Source organism: Thunnus maccoyii, chromosome 12 (genome assembly GCF_910596095.1).
Source record: "Thunnus maccoyii chromosome 12, fThuMac1.1, whole genome shotgun sequence".
In the NCBI taxonomy this organism is placed as follows: domain Eukaryota; kingdom Metazoa; phylum Chordata; class Actinopteri; order Scombriformes; family Scombridae; genus Thunnus; species Thunnus maccoyii.
Window position 1 is genome coordinate 245,405 of NC_056544.1, and position 21,854 is coordinate 267,258.

General features: G+C 38.1%; 1 protein-coding gene across 2 annotated transcripts in view; it reads left to right on the forward strand.

The window, feature by feature from the left end:
* Nucleotides 1–18,929, forward strand: part of LOC121908571 (epidermal retinol dehydrogenase 2-like) — a 40,869-nt gene extending 21,940 nt beyond the window's left edge. The window contains exon 7 of one of the 2 annotated variants that reach the window (XM_042428699.1): nucleotides 16,846–18,929. In XM_042428699.1, coding sequence (XP_042284633.1) covers nucleotides 16,846–16,942 — 97 coding nt within the window. In that variant the 3' untranslated portion in view covers nucleotides 16,943–18,929. Of the gene's footprint in view, nucleotides 1–620; nucleotides 4,988–16,845 lie in introns of those variants that run through there. The other variant, XM_042428698.1, reaches the window with a different exon arrangement.
* Nucleotides 18,930–21,854: the final 2,925 nt, after the last annotated feature.

Below are 21,854 nucleotides of genomic sequence, written 5' to 3' on the forward strand. Positions count from 1 at the left end.
TGCCGAACAAGCAGAACATAAACTTGCAGAAACGCAATGTGTTCTACCAATCTACCCGCAGTCAACTCTCTGTCCCCTCATCCACAGCCGGTCGAGGAGAATGTAAAGCTTCAGGTAATCATTAATCATGCCAACAGTAGGGGATATATTCTGCACATTTCCAGGTCTATATTTATATTCTGGGGTTCTACTGGAATATCTTTGCTTGACTTTATTTATCTTATACGGGCTGTCTCTGCAGATCTTCAGTTGATGAGTCCACTCTGTTCTGATTGGCCAGCTCCCTGCAGTTACAGAGGCAACGTAAACAAACAGTAGTAGGATTTCACTTCTTTTTCTCCTTTACTTGAAATGGCAACTTCACAAATACATCACAGCCGTACAAATAGAACCAGCTAGTATACAGTATGAGAAATGTGATCTGTATTTTGAGAAAAAACTAGCACTAACAATATCAACAGCATGATACAAGGTGTTTCCAATGCCATCTGTCAAAATGAGAGAAATACTGTATCTTGACTGATTCAAATACAAAATGCGTATATCTACGTAGAAGCAAAGTCAGAGTTTCATCATACTTCCTCCCTGCCTTCATACTCTCCCTGCATCATCCTTCTCAGTGTTCTGCAGTGGAAGCTGACCTCCCTCCTCGGCTCCTACCTGGGATTCTCAATGGAAGTAGACTGCAACACTAACCTCGGTCTGCACTGCAAAATGCACTAGCACACATCTAAGATCACTCCCAACCAACCTATTCAGCTGTTAGTTAACATCAATGCGCGAATCACAGGCTGCTAAATTATATTTTGGGGAAAGATTGATTGAATATCTTATATATGTTGTTTTTGTTGAATTACATATGCTTAAAGATATGTTGCACTAAGCACTGTACATCACACAAGCTATAGATATAGCAGCAATCTTTTTCCTTTCAGAAAATAATGTCAATGTGAAGCTAGGTCTGGAATGTGATTCCTGGTGGACATATAACCTTAAACCAGCTGTGTACTCCAAACAAACTGAAGTTGTTGTGTTCTCAGACTATACCCCACTGTACCAGTATACACACTGTCACTGCAGGTCTTTTTTGTCACATTTAAAAACCTCTTTTTTAAATTCCAATTAATTAAAAGTTAGCTCTTCTTTTTGTAGCTTTGGCCATTGTTTATATCACTTATGATCTTATCCTCACCAAGTTAAATGTTAAGATGTAGAAAAACTGTGACATCATTATAACAAGACTCTACAGGGAAAGAAACATAAGCAGTTGTAAATAAGCAGTTTATCAAGATGATCTAAATCACTTTATTTGGTGGTCAAACTGAAATTAAACTCACCCAAAATTTTGGAAATACTTCCTCATTGCACAACTACAATAATTTCCCTTCAAATGGTTTTTAACAGTGAATAATATAATCATTTTACCGTTTCTCCTCCAAATATGTTTGACTAACCTGAAGGTTTGTTTCCATCTGACTACTCATGTTTCTTGACCCATCTGACTTCTTTTTAGTGATGTCACTGTGTTCCCAGATCTCAGCTATTAACTTGGTGGATATAATGTTATATAATGTTACTGATAGCAATAGTGGTCAAATCTATGAAGATAATAAAGCAGAATTATTCTTTAAGGACTTACTCTCCAGTAGTACTTGGTCTTAACTATGGAGAGCACTGTTACTATGGTAGTTGTGGTTAGCATGTAGCACCCTCACAGCCTGGGGACAGCTTTTCAAAGACATCTTATCACCAGGATTATTGTTCTCTATTGACTTGCAGGGATAATGCACTGTAGATAGACATAAACAACTCTCACCGTTACCCAGAGACAAAACTGAACCGGTGTGAAATGTCTTTGAGAGATAAACACTGCAGAGAAAGTGACAGCTTGTGTAGATTTTGTGACTGCAAACAGCATGAGGGTGTTTGTTTTTGTTTGTATCCAGGCAGGTACCTTCACAATGGAATAATCATGTTCTTGAGGGCATTAAAGCTCACATATTCTGAGTATGTCAAGTCAGTTGTCAGTATCTGTAGAGCAGCTACAGGTGATGTGTCATCATGAGTCTGCAAAGTTCTCTGGTTTGGCAAAAGCTTGTACAGGTTTTGATTGAATGTGAATGTCAAGTGAATAAAGGTCTGTCATTTTCCATGCTGCTTTTCAAGAAAGTTAAGATTTTAACTGTAACAGTTGCCTAATTGATGTGCCATGCTAGTCAGTTGTCTCTGTAAATGGAGACATTGAAAAGTATTGAAGATTCTGTATTTTGTTATGAATCTGAATTATGCATGTTTATAATAAAGCCAATGCTCATGTCTTGTTAGCCATCTTTAGGGGTTAATATTACTGTCGCAAGGGTGTTCAACATTTGAATTATTATGCATTATCTGCTCTTCAATCATATTGTAATTGCAGTCAATGTCATTTTTATTTAGGTGTAATGCCACTTGTTTTGGTTAACTGCTGCTGCCCACAGCTGTTGAGGTTTCCACTTAGCAAGGCACTTTAACCCTAGACTGTGACTCCTAGCAGTCCCCATCAAAATGTGACTGACTGCATTTTCAACAGCAAAGTTGACACCAAACATGACTAGCAATTTGAGTTCTTCTTGTTGTTGCAGTCAATGGATTCAGTTGCTGCAAGTAAACCTGGATCATTTGCCTCTAGTTTTTTGGTGACCTTTGATATGCTAATGCCCACCAATGAGAATAGTGAACTTTTTTGTTTGTTATTGAAGGGCAAAAGTTAAAAAAGTTACCTAATTAACAATCAGTAATTGAGGATGTGTATTGTGGTGTTAATGTATACACTGCTGAGCAAATTATGTCCATATTATGTATTAACTATGGTCTGGACTAGGGATGCAAATTTTAGTTGGTTAATCAACAACTTATGAAATATGGTGGATGTAGTAAATAGTAAAACCATTTTAACTACTGACATACTATGTTTGCAACAAAATTAGGTAAATTGGGAATTTAAGGAATAGGTTCAATAAACACCAAGTTACTTCAATTATAAATAAAATAACAAAAAAATTGTAGAGCTCTTACTCTCATCTGTCAAAATTCAATGATTGGCTGGACGAAATCCAAAGTATTAAACACAGCAAACAGCTGCACAACTTCCCATTTTATGAAAGGACATTGTTAGATCAGACTGGGGGGACTGTGTGGGACATATCTAACAATTAACAAACAAGCAAAGTCTGACCCATTTTTCCTTAATCAAAAGTGCTGCAGCCAACCTGTTACATTATCGAATAAAAATAAAATGAATTACCCCCAATCTCCCCACAGCGGACTTCAGTCTGACTGTTTTTATATAAGATAATACACATACCTGATCTTCATGGTTAAGTGATGTGTGATGTTCACTGTAGCTTACGTTAGTCCAACTGCTGGAAACAGCTGCACAGCTAGAACAGAAGTCCTGGAGATGCACAAATACTGCGGCTCCAACTTAATCAGTCCAGGAAATCTTTCAACGTTTCCTGCCACCATTATAATGATAGTAAATACAGATAGCTAGCTAAACCGGACAGCTGTCAGAGAGATGCATTTGTTTTATGATTTTTGTGCAGCAAACGTTACATCCATAGAGTGCAAGCTGACTCAAGGAGTTACATGTTATAAATATTTATTCTGGAAGAATAAATGAAAAACATAATAGTGAGTCAGCTGATCCTCAGTGGCTTTACTGGTTCAGGTGTTAACTGCCACCTGAAGAACACAGCCCAAGCCCACAGCTTGTATACCTGCAGGTGATCTCGTGCCTTTTACACTCAAAACAGAAATGTTTGAAACTGAAGTGGACTGTCTTGAAAAATACAAGATAAAGTGCATACATATAAAATAACACATTTAAGTAAGTTGACAATTCCATACAAAGCTAGTGGCCCAACTTGGAGCACGAGAACACAGTTACATCGCACATCCTCGTCTTCTGCATTATTGGTTAATATATTTTGAATCGATTAAATTATTTATGGAAGTTAAGCAATATCAATTAACCATTGACATCCCTAGTCTGGACAGAATTTTCCATTCAGAGTTAAGTGTATTTGTATTTTCAAGGGCACTGGTTTCATTCGGCACCAAACACTGAAATCTCCTTGGATGATGTTTGCAGATCTCTCTAGTGACTGTGTCTCCTAATAAGTCTGTTGTTGTGACATTTGTTCCCTATATGAGTTACAAGTAAGGTCCATATAAAGTGCAAGCAGCTGTGAGCCTAAACTGTTTGGGTCTAAACTGTCTCTTCTGAAAGCAGAAGATCTGATGAAAAGGTGGCACAGCCATCTACACAGCTCTCTAAATTTCTCCTTGTTGAGCTCCTTGTCTGAGCTTCAGGTCATTGGAGCAGACTTGAACTATTTAAGACAAAGATACAGGTTAACCCTTTCTTTGACAGCTACATACATTTACCTCTTATATATCTACTGTCATTTGATATACATAGACATGAAAACAGAGTTACTGAGGGCCTGTGCCATCACAAAAAATATGACCTCTGCACCAGAGAAGGCTACAATCAAGCATCACCCAATGTATCCACAGTAGTATGTACACAAGGCTCTCAGTTGTGGCAGCACTTCTCTGTCGCAGCCACAAGGAGAAATGTTATCAGCCTGTTTTCCCATGGATGAGTAATCACCAGGACTGAGATCTTGTTTTGATAAAAAAAAATAATGTGATTATAATTTTAGCTGCAGCATCCACATGCTTCAATCTGTACAATTGTAATTTATTAAAGCAAGCTTTTGGTTTTGGCAGTGATCTGTATATATTGGGCTGTAACTGTAATTGTACAGACATAATGAGAAGTAATTTGCCAAAAATAACAAATAAGACCAAACCCAGTGCTAGTGATAAATAAGTATTTTGAACACATTTCTTGTGGCCTAGCATGTCAACATATTTCCTCTGCAGTTTCTTATCAAGAACTTGTGTTCAGATGTCAAATACAGCAAGTCATTTGAGTTAAGCTACTCTCTTGTTGTGTTCTGTCTCTGTGCTCTTTGCTTGTCATTCCTCAGTGCTGAGAATAAGACTGTTTAACGTTGTGCTAGCTGACATTGACTCATATTCTCAAGCATCACCATAAATTGATAAATCCCACATTTTCTTTCGAAATAGTCATGAGCACAGTTACGAAACAACTGTGTGTAGGCAGTTTTACTGGATGAGGAAACATAACCCGAGGCCATCCCAGCTGGACCTTTTTTATAACTTGATCGATGTGCAGTGATTCACTGAGTGGTGTCAGGGCAGCGTGGACCTTTCTCAATTTTCACTTCACTTCTAAAAGCATTTACCTTTGGTCTATTTTTCTTCCCCAAATGCCCTTTATTTGTTTACCTCATTATCTTTATACGCATTTAGTAAAGTGTCTGCTGATTCTCTGTTGTAATTGAGTTGAGGTCCAACTTTATAACTTTTATTTATACAACCTTTTATCACGAGCAAGGGCTTTAAACAGGGGAACAGAGACAAGAACAGGAAATTAAAAGTAACCCACCCAGATCTAATGAATCACACAGCTATGAGACAAAACATACCTAACATATTTAAGCATGCAAGGAAGAAAAATATGAGTTTACCAAAAGGAAGAAACCTTGTGTCATTCAGGTTCACTGAGCATGCAGTAGATGCTAGACAGAACATAGAATGATATATAATGTGGTTGATGTTTCCTCAGTCTCATATGCTTACTAGATAGTAAGCATATGAGACTGAGGAAACATACAGTAATGTTGCTGGACTAAAGGTAAGAGCAGCTTCTATAAGGCTATGTTCCTCATTCATTTCAATGGAACAACTGCATTGGTGCAGTAGGGTGTTGACAGAGTCTCTGACATATAAAACACAGGATGTTCACATAGACTTGACAACAATAAAGACTACTACAGCTAAAATGGCTCAGATTACTAAATGACCATGTTCCACATGAACACATAACTGCAACTATGTAGGATTGCATAAATCAGTTCAATGAAGTCTGATCAGGATGAACAGACACACATAGTTGTATGTCTGTCTTAGTTATTGCATGTTTTTGTTTCTTTCACCAATTTTATGTATGCAAACTGGACAGAACACCAGCAGAAACAACAAACAGAGACATAATACAAGAAGTAAATCAGCTGAAAACCTCCAGATATACTGAGTGTTTATGACCCTCAGTGGAACCAAGCAAAGGCCTCAAGCTGACATCTACACAGCCACAGCAGTAAAAGCCATCAAAGGCCATCAATTTTATGGAGGCACTTGATGTCTTTATGCCAAATATCTGGCAAGATGCAACTTATGAAGCATGATAATGTTCCTGTCAGGAGCAGTGTTTTAGCTGATGTAGCACAAAGCAGTAACAAGTACACATCAGCTGCTGTTGTATTTGCAGGTGTCATCTATCACACAGCATATCTGAACGGTAGATTAATTAAGAATAGCAAATGAGTCTGTGTAGATTCATCAAATGTGGTTTTTACACCCAGTTGAGCTGTTACTACAAATTCTGATGGATAGAGATAGTTTCTGCAATGGTGGCTGGCCATGCACTGCTAATGGAGCAGCACCAGGTTTTCTTGGCTTCTCAGTAGTATATTATATGTTGTATTATAAGGACTGCATACCGGACTGCAGGCTGGCGCTTGTTCATATCCGTTTATTCCATGTTGTACATGACAAAACAGTATGATCTCTTTTTGCCTTTCTGTTTACCATAAGACTTCACAATGTTTTGGATTCAAGGGGGTTTTGTTTCGTTAGGTTCTCAACAAGGCTGACTTGCCACTGTATCCAGCTGTGGATACAGCTATAATACATCTGTGGGTTTCACACAAACATAACTATGGAGGACCCTTGTGGTCCTAAATTATCATAAATCTGCTGTGGTCTGAAAATGACGCATTTCTGCTTCGACTGCTTCTCAACACTTAACGTTAGTGTAAAGTTAGAGCAGGTACCACAAGACTCTTTTCTGTCTCTCACACTGATTAGATTTCTTTACATTAATGTCCTGCCCTCTCTTCCTCTGCACAGTTTGATGCAGCTTTGGGAGAAATTGGGTTCATTTGTTTTGATGCAAAGTAGAGGCCTGAATTGACATTGTGATAGTATTTTGATAAGTCATGCAGTCATGATAGCAGAACATAGCTTACCCCTTTTGTTTTTTCCTGTTGGTAGTTCAAAGGTCGTAATAAGCACATGACTGAGATTATATGTAATTATGAGAAGTGTAAGCGAGGAAAAACATATCACCTGCAATAGTTTCACGCCACGAGCACACAAGTGCAAGCACCATGATGGTGACTGCACCTCATTTAACGGCCACAGATGTCACTGATGAGAAGGAATTTCTGATTCCTACACACAGAACCTTTAGAACTTATGGCAGTATCAAGGTGCTTGTTGTCATGGAGGCCACCATTCTTACCAGACAATCACATCCATCCATCCCTCCTCCTGTCTAGAACCACCCAGAGTGAAGCCATTAGAAAGCAGCTGAGTGCAGTTAGCTTTGAGCTCCATGTATGACGTCCAGACTTGATGGTGGACAGTCATCAGGTGCTACTAGTTCTCTTGACATCCACCTTGTGAACACCTCTGTGAACAAAGACCTTCTGATTGCTTGACAAACTATTACATGTCTTAGTATTGTTGAGCACCTGAATGACAGTGATTGGTCAGCCATTGTTTGTCACTCTCTGTAATGTCTTTTTTTTCTCTACATCTCTTCCCAGCATTTTCCCTCCTCTCATCTCAATCCTCACCACCCTCTCTCACATCATCGTTATTGCTTCCATCCCGTACTGTCCTAGACTTGATTCCTTCCCTATCCTTATTCTTCTGTGACTTCCTCATTTCTATCTGGTCTTTCTTTTCTCCAGCCAAAACACCCACAACCTAAAAATTTATTTTCAGTGATATAACAGAGAATGGCAGAGAAAAGCTGCAAATCCTTACATTTGTGAATTTGAGTCAGCAAGTGTTTGAGATTTTTGTTTTTTTGCGTAAATGATTAATTGTTTATTAGGGCCTGGGCACCAAGTGGTGCAAAGGCAGGGATTGTACTTGAACAAACTCCTTCTAGAGAATAAACCCGAGCGACTTCAAATATGGTAGGTGACATCTAAAGATCTTTGCAATGCTTAATTGTGAAGCTTTTGAGTTTTCATGGAATGCCCTTGGCATGGTGTTCTGGTCAATTTTGCCCAGTCCATGAAACAGGAACTTGTTGTAACTCCGCTTTACATAGTCCAATCTGCCCCAGATTTCTCGTTTGATAGGAGTCCAGTTCTAAAACATCTACATGTCAATCTTGAGTCATAGTTAAAGCATCACCTACTGACAACAGGAAGTCAGCATTATGTGACAAAAAAAATCATCATCATTTACATGGTGTGGTCTACACATAATATACAGCAATATGATGTATAATTAGTGGGTGTTCTCTAGCACCACATGGTGGACAGAAGAAGTGATATTTAACTCCATGCAATGTCAGATATTCATGAAAATGTATATGCAAGTCAGGTAACCTCCACTAAATGTATCGCTGCATTAATGAGCCACTTGTGTAGCACCACCTACTGGCAACAGGAAGCAAGCCTTATGTTACAAACTTCCTTCGATTTACATGAAATTTAAAGTGTGGTCTACATTTGATTTGCAGCAACGTAATTTACACTTAGTGCATGTTTTCTAGCACCACGTAGTGGACCTGGGAAGTCATAGTTATCTCCTACATGTAGTGTCCAATAGTAATGAAACTGTATTTCCATGCCAGTTGCGCTCTGGTTAATGTATTGCTGTGTGTCAGCTGACCTCAAGTAGCGATTACACGGCTGCCGCTTCCTCTGACTCGCATGAGATGTGAGGGCCTTTTCATTGGTGATTGCAGCTTTAATGTAAATTAACTTGTTGATGAATAATAAATGAATCAACTGATTGTTTAAACATTAAATGCATTGTCATCTTCAGTGACAATAGTCTTATCTCACCAAGTCCTTTGGTAAGCACGGATGTCTCTGTAGTATTTTAAACATAAGATCAAATTAGTTTTTGAAGAGCTGTTTATGTTTTTGTATTTTTGAGAGCGAGAGATTTTTGTGACTTAAGAGTGGACAGTAGAGAGACAGGTAGTAAGGAAAGGGAGAGATGGGGAATGACCTGTTGCCAAATTGTTTCGGCTGAAGGTACAGTTTAAGTTAATTTTGCCATGCTAGTGGCTCTGTGAATGGAAATGTTTGTCCGTTTGTTAGCTGGTCAGTTGCTCCACCACTTTGTTTCAGACTGAAATATCTCAAGCTATTGGATGGATTGCCATGAAATTCTGTAAGTCATGATCCTCAGAGGATGAATCCTGCTGACTTTGGTGATCCTCTGACTTTTCCACTAGCACCACCATGAGGTTAACATTTTTGGTTCTGAGTGAAATATCCAAACAATTATCAGATGGATTGCCCTGAGATTAGATACTCATGGTTCCCAGATGATGAATCCTACAGATTTTGGTGATCTTCTGACTTTTCCTCTAGTGCCATCAGCAGGTCAATATTTTCACTTATGCTGTGATATACTGTATGTCAACATTTATTTGATGAATTGGCACAAAATTTGGTTCAGACATTCATGGTTCCCAAACAATGGATTCCAAAGATTTTGGTGATCCTTTCTTTTTCGCTAGTGCCCCCATGAGGTTGACTTTTTAGTCCTTTATTGAAACATTTTAAAAACTATTGAATGGATTGCTGTGAATTTTTTTTACACACATTCATGTTCCCTAGAGGATGAATTGGAATAACTTTGATCTCCTGACTTTTCTTCCTGTGCCATCATCTGGTCAAAAATGTAATGTTTCCAGTACTTTGGTTCATGTCCAAATACCTGAGAAACTGACATTTCCATCAGCCTCAGCTGTACTTTGTATTTAATGCTAATGACAATATGCAATTGCGAACTGCATCCTCCCATTCTTGGGACTCCTGATTTGAACTTTGAAGTTTTTTTTTACTGAGAAGGGGCTTTAATGTATTCTATCAGTTTTGAATCAGTTAATATATTGTAGTTTGTATCACAGCAGAATGCCTCATCAATGAAAATCAGTGTACACTGACACAGCTTTATAAGAGTCAGACACAGTGGTACCACTGTGGTTGCGTTTTGATGTCCATGCCTACATACCCATAAAAAACCCATGTGACTCTGCCCTGGCTCCAGTGAAAAGAGGGAAGCATGAGTTACTAATGACAAATCACATTACTTGACCCAAGTGATTAGAAACTTGTAACATTTAGCAGTAAGGTCAATAATGGAGTTTAGAATGAACATTTTCTGATAAGCGTGCTTCAGATAACTAAAACCCTCAGTGCTTCAGCTGAATTGTTTTGCCCTTTAATTACATCTAATAAGAAACATTTCTCCCTTTTTTTTTCTTTCTCTGGTCCATTTGTCTGAGGACAGAGCCATTATTCTCTATTAGAAAGCTTTTCGTTTCTGGAACACAGCTCACACAAATGGAGATAGTGCCTCGCCTGTCACCTCTGTTAATTTTACATAAAAGCCATTGTATTCAAGCTTTTAATAACATGTTGTTGTATTATCCAGCATTGTCTCTGTTCCTTTTTGAAGACAGTCATTGTTAGTCAGAGGATTGTTAGTGATTGTTAGTCATCCGAAAGCTGCTAACATGGGCTGATTTGAGAGGAGATGCAGAGTGGCATTCTAACAAAGTATTTAACCAAGCTTATTTACATTAGCACATATATGTACAGTACCAGTCAAAAGTTTGGACACACTTATTTATTCAAGGGTTTTTCTTTATTTCTTTTACTATTTTCTACATTGTAGAACAATACTGAAAACATCAAAACTATGAAATAACACATCATGGAATCATGTAGTAAACAAAAAAGTGTTAATCTCTCTATGTAAAGCAAGGAATCTCTGTCTGTCTTCATGTATGTAGGCTATGTCCTTCGCATATCCTTAAAACTGTCCATCCGATCTATTTTATACCTGGCGGATGTATTGCTGGGGACCCAAGGAAGTGCACTGTCAAGTGTGAAATTGTTTGGATGACCAGTTCTCAAGAAATACCTCATAAACAATGTTGATTAGCTTCTTCTTCTGCCCGTGGAGTCAACGAGTGGAAATACAGACAGCACCACTCTGCCATTGCACACATTGTGGTCAGAGATGGGATTACATCTGTAGTTATACTGTACTTAATGACTTAAAAAAAGTTTAAGAGACTTAAGCTCTACTATTGAACTGCGTACTGTGAACGGAACTTGGCATGTACGTTCAAGACTTACTTACATCTCAGGCACTTTCAGAAATATATAAAAAATACCCCATAAACAACTGCATGAAGCCCCTGCTTCTTCTTCTTCATGTGGTGTCAAGTGGAAATACTGTTTAATATAAACACTGTCACATAGTGGGGTGGGGCTTCTGGGCTCTGACTTGCTGAGTGGGACAAAGGCACGTGTCAGTTAAACTGCCCAAGAGAGAAGAACAAGCACACACAGGAGGAAAAAAACAGAGGCAGAGGCAGTAAAGCTAGCCAATAGGAGTGCAGACACGTTTGATTGGCAGCAGAGCCAATGGAAGACCATAAACTGCTTCTATGGTTCAACCTCTGTTAAGTCTCACTGGTGTCTGTCTGGATTTAAACCATTTAATTTATTAAATCATTATCGTTTTAATTGATACACTTGTCAATTGATACATACATATGCAGTTCTCAAGAAATAATAAGTAATTGGCTGTTCCGAACAGGCACGCTTTGAACGGGCACTGCACTAGTATTTTAGATTCCTCAAAGTAGCCTCTGTTTGCCTTGATGACAGCTTTGCAAGCTCTTGACGTTCTCTCAGTCAGCTTCATGAGGTCGTCACCTGGGAATCTTTTCCAACAGTCTTGAAGGAGTTCCCTTATATATGCTGAGCACATGTTGGCTGTTTTTCCTTCACTCTGCGGTCCAGCTCATCCCAAACCATCTCAATTGGGTTTATGTCAGGTGATGGTGGAGGCCAGGTCATTTGATGCAGCACTCCATCACTGTCCTTCTTGGTCAATTAGCCCTTACATAACCTGGAGGTGTGTTTTGGGTCATTGTCCTGTTGAAAAACAAATAATGGTCCACAAACCAGATTGGATGGCGTGTGGCTGCAGAATGTTGTGGTAGCCATGCTGGTTAAGTGTGCCTTGAATTCTGAATAAATTGCCAACAGTGTCACCAGCAAAGCCCCCCCACACCATCACACCTCTTCCTCCATGCTTCATGGTGGGAACCACACACATGCAGATACCATCCGTTCACCCTCTCTGTATCTCACAAAGACAATACTGTTGAAACCAAAAATCTCAAATTTGGACTTATCAAACCAAAGTACAGATTTCCACAGGTCTAATGTCCATTCCTTGTGTTTCTTGGCCCAAGCTTTCTCTTCTTCTATTTGGTCTCCCTCAGTAGTGGTTTCTTTGCAGCATTTCAACCATGAAGGCCTCATTCACGCGGTCTCCTCTGAGCAGTTGATGTTGAGATGTGTCTGTTACTTGAACTCTAGGAACTCTTGATGTGGGCTCTAATTTGAGGTGCCGTTAATTGGTGATTTCTTAGGCTGGTAACTGTAATGAATTTATCCTCAGCGGTAGAGGTAACTCTTGATCTTCTTTTCCTGGGGCGGTCCTCATAAGAGCCAGCTTCATCATAATAATTGATGGTTTTGGAGTAGTGGAATAGGGCTGTATACCAACACTAACTCAGCACAACATAACTGATGCTCTCAAACACACTAAGAAGACAAGAAATTCCACCAATTAACTTTTGACAAGGCACAGCTGTTCAGTGAAAACCATTCCAGGTGATTCCATGCTGGTTAAGATATTGCCAAGAGTGTCCAAAGCTGTCATCAAGGCAAACAGTGGCTATTTTGAGGAATCTAAAATATGAAACACATTTTGGTTTAACACTTTTTTGTTTAAGAGCTGTTTTAGCTGTAAACCCAAAACAGTCATTATGTATAACTCTCCATGAAGATAAATGAACATAATGACAGCAATAGCTGTTCAAACACATCTGTTAATTGTGGTAAAGCAACTTGCAAATTGTACATTTTTAACAAATGAAGCTAATGATGGGATGTCTAGACTGAGAGGCAGTACTGCATGCTGCATCAATGAACCACTAATGAAACACATTCAGAATATAATGGCTATTTTACATATTTAAGGAAGTTTATTATTGTAGCAAACTGTATACTCAAAAGTATCCAAAGTGCTTTGAGGTATAAAAGAAAAAAGTAAGAGATACAGAGTAAGATAAAGTAAAACTATATATAAATAAAATTAAAAAGATGAAATCAAAGAATGCATTCATGCAAGTTCATTGGATAATGGTCTAAGCAACTAAGTTTCAGTTAAAACTCTGGAGAATAGATTAACCTGAACCTTATTCTAAATGTAGTCAGAGTTATTTTGATCCTAAACCATTTAGAGATTTGTAGACAAGCAGTAGCTCTTTCTGTTCTGTCTTTTATGATACATTGGACAAACTGGAAAACAGTCCACAGACCGGAAATTTACAAAGAATTGTTCAGATTTCTTCATATTTCTCAGTATACTAGCAGCAGTATGCTGAATGAGCTGAGGATATCTGAGAGTATTTTTTGGGAGACCTAAGAAAGTCAACAATCCGACGAGCTGGAAATACAACCGGGGCAAGCTGAGTAATTTTTTCTCAGTCATGCATGAAAATGAATCTCCTGATTCTTGTTACTGTAGGTGACTTGCAGACTTTTAATTGATCATTATTAATACTTAATGAAGTTATGTTGCTGTGCTATATGTAAAAAGAGACACAGCCCCATTCTTCATTTAGAGGCACATATTTTTACTGCTGCTGTGTGCTGGCTATCAATATTTAAGACTGAATCCTACATATAAGCAGTTGCATGCAACAAACAGAACATCAGAACGGACATTTCTCCAAAACTCTGAATTATTCAGTGACATATGAAAATACTTGGTAAGATTTAATAATATTACGCTTATATACTCTGCAAAACTGTAGAGCAAAGTGATGAAGCTTAACTCAAAAAATAAGTATTATGTGATTTTAGAGAGGTGTTTACATCAACTAAAGCCATGCAATTTGTGGCTTTAGTTGTAATTTTGTGGACCAATCTTAGAACTGGAATGTGGGAAAAACTTCTGATGTTCAGATATTGTCCTGCATGCAGAAGAAGGCTAGTTAACCTATACAGCTACAGTATTTTTTTTTTTTATTATGGAGCAGCTTTGTGACTTCCTCTTATTTGGTGTGAGATTTGTTTGGGCCTTCCAGAGCACAAACAAAAAACAATATTAAATTAAGAGCACAAATGATTAATTTGAGAGCACAAATTATTCAATTTTCTGCACTAATTAGTTGTTTTTTTTCACCTCCATGACACCTCCTGGGCTCAGTAGCTTGCAGTCCATGTGTATCCACCCCATATAGGCCCAAATATCCTACTGTGTGTGGAGTGTGTCTGTGCCTCTGACTGATCTCTTAAGGCCAATTCATGCTTTCCACTTTCTGTGTTCCACGTCCACAGACAGCTGTGGACTTAAGGACACAAATGCATTCCACATGTATGTACTAGTAAACAGGTTGCCACATGATAACTTTCCAGAGTTGTAAAATCCAGTCTGTGAATATTACAAATCGCTATGCAGTGTATTTATGATCAGACTTTAAACGCAATAATCTGTTAATCTGTTACTCCAACCGGACTTGCTGGATCGTATTTAATTGTCTCGCCAGCACTTTAAACAGCACGCTCACACCAACACAGCTCCTTGGATTGCTTTACACAGGGCTGTTTTCAGTCTGAATGCAGCTGATGAGTTCCTGTATGTTACAAGGAAAAGTTCAAAAAAGAAAAGTTACAGTTTAATGAGATTAGGAATACAGTACATACATACAATAGACGAGACAGGCATTCCTATTTGCTTTTCCAGCACATGTACTGTTAGAGTGCTGCTATATGTACAGTCCATGCAGTCACAAAGTTTGGTCTGTGCACAGACATCTGTAGAGGGGCTTGCGTAGACCCTCACAGACATGGAAGAAGGATGAAATTTACGTCAAGCGGACCCTCCAGTTCTTTCTCTTCCCTCCAGACCCCTCCCCCTTTCTTCCTGTATCAATACACTCATGTGTTTGAGTCATAAAGCATCAATGTTAAAACATTTTTCATGTGTAATTTAAAAAAAATCTAGTTAAAACAAATATGAACAAGCACATAATTTGTTAAAAGTATTTTAAATGCTTGAAGCCTAATCTAATCCTAAACTACACTGAATGGTAAATGGATGTATTTATATAGCACCTTTCTAGTCTTCCAACCACTCAAAGTGCTTTGCACTACATGCCACATTCACATTCACACACACATTTATACACTGATGGCAGAAGCTGCCATGCAAGATGCCAACCTGCTCATCAGGAGGAGTCTCTAATGCTCATTCATATACACACACATACTCACACACTTGATGGCGCAGCCTTTGGAAGCAATTTGGGGTTCAGTATCTTGCCCAAGGACACTTTGACATGTGGACTGGAGGAGCTGGGGATTTAACCGCTGATATTCTCTACCTCCTGAGCCTGAGTCACCCCACTGAATTAATATTTTTCAGTTCATTTGTGATGCTTCTGCTGCCTCACTTGAGTGACAAGCTAGCCCTACTTCCTTTATCCATCCTATCCTTTATCCTTTTTCCATTTATAGTCTAGAATCCAAAACGCTTGCACACATTATATCTTATGCAGTGCTGCTATTATCTGTTCTGCACAACTCTGGTCTGGTTTTCTTCATTCTGCACAAGTGATAAGAGAAACAATAGTCCAGTTTACTTATGGGTCAGGTCAGATGGACAGTGCATTTTAGAAAAGCCCCTTCTGGAATACAAGGCACAGCCTCTTACACTAACTCACTGTGAATTTTGAATCGGAACAGATCATAACAGACTCAACAGACTTTTTCTCACGCACTAGCAGTAGTTGACGGACCTAGCACTACCACCACAGTTGCCTCTAAAATTTCCTTTCATTCAGTCTGAGCAAACTTTAGTGTGAGCCTTTTTTCTTCTATACAAAAAACTATTACTTCTGTTTTGTCTGTGCTTAGTTGAAGGAACTTTGGGAGCATCCAATCATTGATTTGTTGAATGGATTTGGTGAACTGATTTAAGAAAATGTTTTCTTTGTTTTATTATAATTTTTAGATGTTTCAAAGCTTCAAATGTTGCCTTTAAATAAGGGGATAATAGGACAACAAATTGTAATAATTATTGAAAATGTGAATTTATGTCTCAGAGATACCTTGAACCTCTTTAAGACTGTCAGAAAGTCAACCCAGCTCCAGTCTTGGGTCTAGTGTTGTGTGCCCACAATTTTGGGGTTACACAAATGGAGAGAATATGTAAAAAATGATGAGCACATGAAGTGATAACTGAAGAGTAAGAAATACTTGTGATATTTGAGGTGATGTTGCATGGAATAATGGCATTTTAAAGTCATACTTCCATCTTTATCCTGTCCTTCCCTCAGTACTGTAGATAATCTCCATATACTCCCATCATTTGACTTAACTCTACAAGACTAAATCCAAAATCTTAGCCCATGCTTATCATATTGCAAACTACTTACACACTACACTAGGCTTAACTTTCCTATGCCTGCATCTAACTATCTGAATCCAAACCAAAACTAATCTGGACACTTGCAGTCTTTAAGACCAGAACATCTTATTAGCCAGTTGATTTCCTTTTTGTTTCCCTCCACAGCATCCTCCCCATGAAGCAGGGCATTCTGCTGGGCCAGTACTTGGGAGCCTTCAACCTCATGGACACGTTCAAGGGACGCTCCAGAAAACAGGAGTGAATGAAGATAGAGGAGAAGGAAAAGTGAAGAGGAGGATGACTGAAATGGAAAGAGACATGAAAGTATTAAAAAGGTCCACCTCAAGATCTGTTTTTCATCTTGATCTTCACCGTGTTGAGAAGTCAGTCCTGGTCAGAGGTTGGATTTGAATTTGAGACTTTGATGCTTCCCTCACTTCATTTTTTCATACTTGAATACAAATAAGTGAATACCTATTAGTCTCTGTATCATACACTGTATAATCAATGTTTTACACATTAATATCCTTAAATTCCATTATATTTAGATCATTTTAATAATTGTTAGTAAATGATTCAAAACATATGTTGCCACAGATGAAGAGGCCCCTGATGTTTGTATGGAAATGTATGAATGTAAGCAAGTTCTGCTAAGGGCTTCTTAAAAATTCAGCTAGCTAGTATTGTTGCTTAATTCTTGTTCTGGAGCAATCCTAAAGATGTCATGATGTGTCGTCCACAAACAGCCAAGTCTAATGCTCATTCACATCGTGAGCAAACAAGGGCCAAAATCCATGTGAGAATTAAGTTATAAAATTACAGGCATTAGTAAAAACTTGTACCAGTAGAAATGTCGTCTGATCTGTCCTGGCCACAAGTGGATACTTATTTTGAAGGTGAAATCTATTGAAATCAATACATACATAATACAAAATCAAGTTAATTTTTGATTATAAATCAAAAATATAATATAATATAACACTTTTTTTTTAGAGTTTTATTGTTTATCTGGGTCAGTGTTTTATTGTCCAAGTCATTTCACATTAAAATGTGCCACAGCACTACAATGCTACAGCCAAGTGCTCATACTCAGGAACAGTGAACCCTACTGAAAGGATTTCTTAAATGTTCGATACCTCTCCTTGTAAAGCTCAGTACCTGATGGTCCAGACCACTCAAAGCTCTAAAGTGTTAAGTCTGCTTTTTTTCACAAATAGCAAAAGTACAGAATGCACAGAAGTAATATATAAAAAGATAGTCATGAATTTGAGTCATAAAGCCTCTAGGTAAGCACAGTGTTTTCACTTACCTTGAAATATTTTCAATTCGTTCTTGACAATATGAAATCACACTGCCTCCAAAATTTGCTTTGCTTACATTCTGAACCCACATTATTAAAAGGCTTGTGTCATCTTCAGACTATGCACTTAACTTACAGTGCATCTCCAGGCACCACGACAAACATGTCTCAAACGGAGCTAAGTGGCTTATGATAGCAAACATCAAGAAACATAGACGGTTTAGCAGTGGCTAGATGGAAGTAACTTTTTTATATGCCACAGTTTACATTTAAAAAGCCTTCAAGTCATTTACAGTTTACTAGCAACATCACAGCTGTGTGTGTTAGCATTACAGTAATGGCTCTGATTTTACCACGGAAATATCTTTCATTACAAAAGCCATAAAGAGTCTGTATACTGTATGTTTAGCAGGCACACATAAAGGTGCTTGTTTCCTGTGAATGAAATCATTTTCAAAATTCAGGAATAACCTGAAAAAATATGGTCATACACTTCCACATAGGTTTTAATGGTCCTATCATGACACCTATTAAGCACATTTACTACCATCTAACACTCGCTCAGAGTCTTAAATGGTGATGTTATAAAGTAACAATATCAGGTATCCATCTTTTTGTTTTAACTTTACAGTGTGTCATATGTGACTTCTAACTAATGGCCATCATTTGTAGATGTCAATGATGATGACAATGTAATATTCTGTAAAATAGCTTAATTACTGATGTATCCGTATATAATGGACTGCAACAAAGAATACATACTTGTGGACTCGTGAAGAAAATTCTGCAAATGGGCAAAAAGAATGAGGGATACAGAGATTGTTTTAAATATGTATGTTCCAATTGTACCTTTCTGTTTTTAGAGCTGTCTCTCAGTCTTTGAATGCAAACCACCTAGAACTGATATTGTGAACATTCTACTCAATAAATTGTCACATTTCAACTGTTTTGTCTCTGTGTTTGGAGTCTCTTGTTCAGCATTGACTGCTACGAGATACCCTAAAAGACAACTGTTTCCTTTTCAGAGTAAACTGACAAATCTCATTCCCACCACATCATCTGTCACCATGTAAAGCCTCGTTTGGTTGTGGGTTTTACATTATTACCAATATAGAAATTAATTTAAAATATGGACGGCTGCTGTATTTAATGAAAATATCTGGTAAATCTTTGTTTTCAATGATTAATAGTTGTCACATAATTTCAGTTTTCTTTCCATTTTGTGTATCCCATACTGTAGGATCACAACAAAGCCCTGCCACGGACTTAAGATATATGAAATGTTTAGTTTAATCAACCACTAACTGTAAGTTTAAACATCCTGTTGCACATTTAAAAAGCAGCCACAGTAAATTAAGCTTCCTGATAACAATCCTATCCACTCAACTGTAACGCTAATGGGAATTGCAGTCTTTTAATCTGCTGCTATCATCAAATTTTATTAAAGGTTTTTTTTTTAAATACAAAACAAAATAAAGAAGAAAGGGGAGAAGACTATGATGATAAGAAAAGCAAATAGATATGGTGTCTTAAGCCAGTGTGGTTGGATTTTTAAGATATTTACATTTAAGAAAAATCTGAAGGTGTACCTGACCTATATGTCTTGATGTTACCCAAAGGTGACATTCAGTCACAGTTGACGTAACTCAACGTCATGCTCCACCTCCTTCAAAAGGACATGACCTGTGTAGTTGTAGCCATTAGAGGACTGATTCACATTAGCCTTATCACAGGGTCCTGACCTCTGCCAAACAAAAGACCAAAAGTAATTTGCATATAGTCCTCCTCAGTTTATGAAAGGTGTAAACTTGCAGTTTTACCACCAGCAAGTTGCCTGTAAATATCTAGTAAGCTCAGGTAACTAGCATCATACATGAATTTAGAGTACAATTTGAATTTGAATAACACATGGACAATTGACAAATGACATACATGCTGTACTGTGCACATAACCCCTGAGTTAGCTTGATTTGACTGTTGATTTGTTCAAAGCCAGCTAAAAATGTGTCTGCAGCTCTTGTCAGAAAAAACTATTCATTGCAAGTGAAGGTTTATTGACACTTTGCTGGATGATAAAAGACTTTTCAAGGTGAGACGTGTAAAACACTGCATTCTTCAGCTTTAAAGTCGGAGCTCCGACTGTGCAGCTGTAGTAAAATGGTTCCATGCCAGCCATTATCATCAACATTCATGATTGGTTTGCACTGCACTATGGTTATTATTTCAAAATAAGAGTGCACTATAATTCAAGATCAAAAAATCAATCCACCAAATGCATTGAACCAAGTTAACTGGATAAGAATTAACAGGATCATTTTAGGTGGAAAACTAAAAAACAAACAAGACACATAGTAAAAAAGTGGCCCTGCAGGCTGCTAACCAGAACAAACAGTGGCTTCTATTTATATCCTGCAGTGTTTTCCACTGGTCCAGGTTATGCTGTGCAATTAAGAATGACAGATGGCCAGCTGAAAAACTTCATTTGGTGAAGCAATATTTCAAAATTTGTATGAATTTACAAGGGCCATTGAACTATATGATCACAGTTCATTTTGGGATACCCAGGGCTGTGAAGAAGGCATTGATTGCAACATCCATATTTCAGTAGAAAAAGAAGGACGTTCCTCTTGGCTACATACTGTGTATGGATACAGCGGTGTTTGTCAGTCATGACAGAGTTTTCTGGAATATCTGTCACCAGAGACTGACTGGAGAGCAGAGACAGTTTGAGAAGAGGGTCAGGGGAAGTGCACAGCAGCAGCAGATGGCCACGTTGAGGAGATGCAGCAACCAAAAAGATGACCAGAACCATACTCAATCAGTTACTGAACTGTTCCCCCACCACCACCACACACACACACACAAACACACACACACACACACACACACACACACACACACACACACCACTGCAGGCTCCACAGACTCTCTGTGACTGAAACGTACACAACATGATTCTGACAGCCATTGTGTTTTGCCTGCACGGCATGACCACTTTTGATAGGAAGAGTAGAAAAATAATTCAGCTGTTTCAATCATAAACTGGAGGTGAACTGTGTGTTGTAACCATTTATATGAGATCTTATCACAATAATAGTCATTTGTTTTATATATTTGGTTTGATAAATAAAAATGTAAAAACTGTGTTATAAACATTATTTCTATCTAATTTTCGATGCTTTCTTCAGTGCAACTAAAACAGTTAAACCATTTGCTGACTTGACACAGTATTATACTATTATAGTGAAGACATACAGTAAGTCAGAAATCTATGCAGCATTGTGTGAGTTCAGGCAGAGTGCTGCCATCAGCAGCCTATTTTTTTGGCTCTTTTCTATTCAAAAAGGAAATGAATGCTTCACCATTAGTGGCCCATTCGCCGACTGCTTGGCTATTAGCTGACTAGTAATTCCATGTGTCCTAGGATTTTTGGTATTGTTGTCTATACTAAAGTCCGATGTTCATGTGCATAATGGGATTGTCGAGCTTGCAATTTTGTAAAATCAATATATTTGCAAAAATAATTATCAAATTGTCCAAACCAGTGCACTTTTCTGTGTGTCATAATCCAATTGAGAACCACTTTTGCAGACCTAGGTCAGATAAAATCTAACCTCAACAAGTGGATGAAAGTTATCTTCTCAGGCTCACCTTACACTCTAAAAATAATCTAATTTCAGCGATTTCTAAATTTCTACCCAAACTAACCAGCTAGTTGTTGAGCTTGTTGCCCTGCAGGAAGCAAGAATGGTACATGTTTGCCATGAAAAAACACATTTCTGGAATGTGCATGAGCCAGCATGGACATATCAGTGAGGGGCTCAACAGGGAAATAAGAGGGGGCTTCTGATCATGTGAGCCTCTACTTTGACCC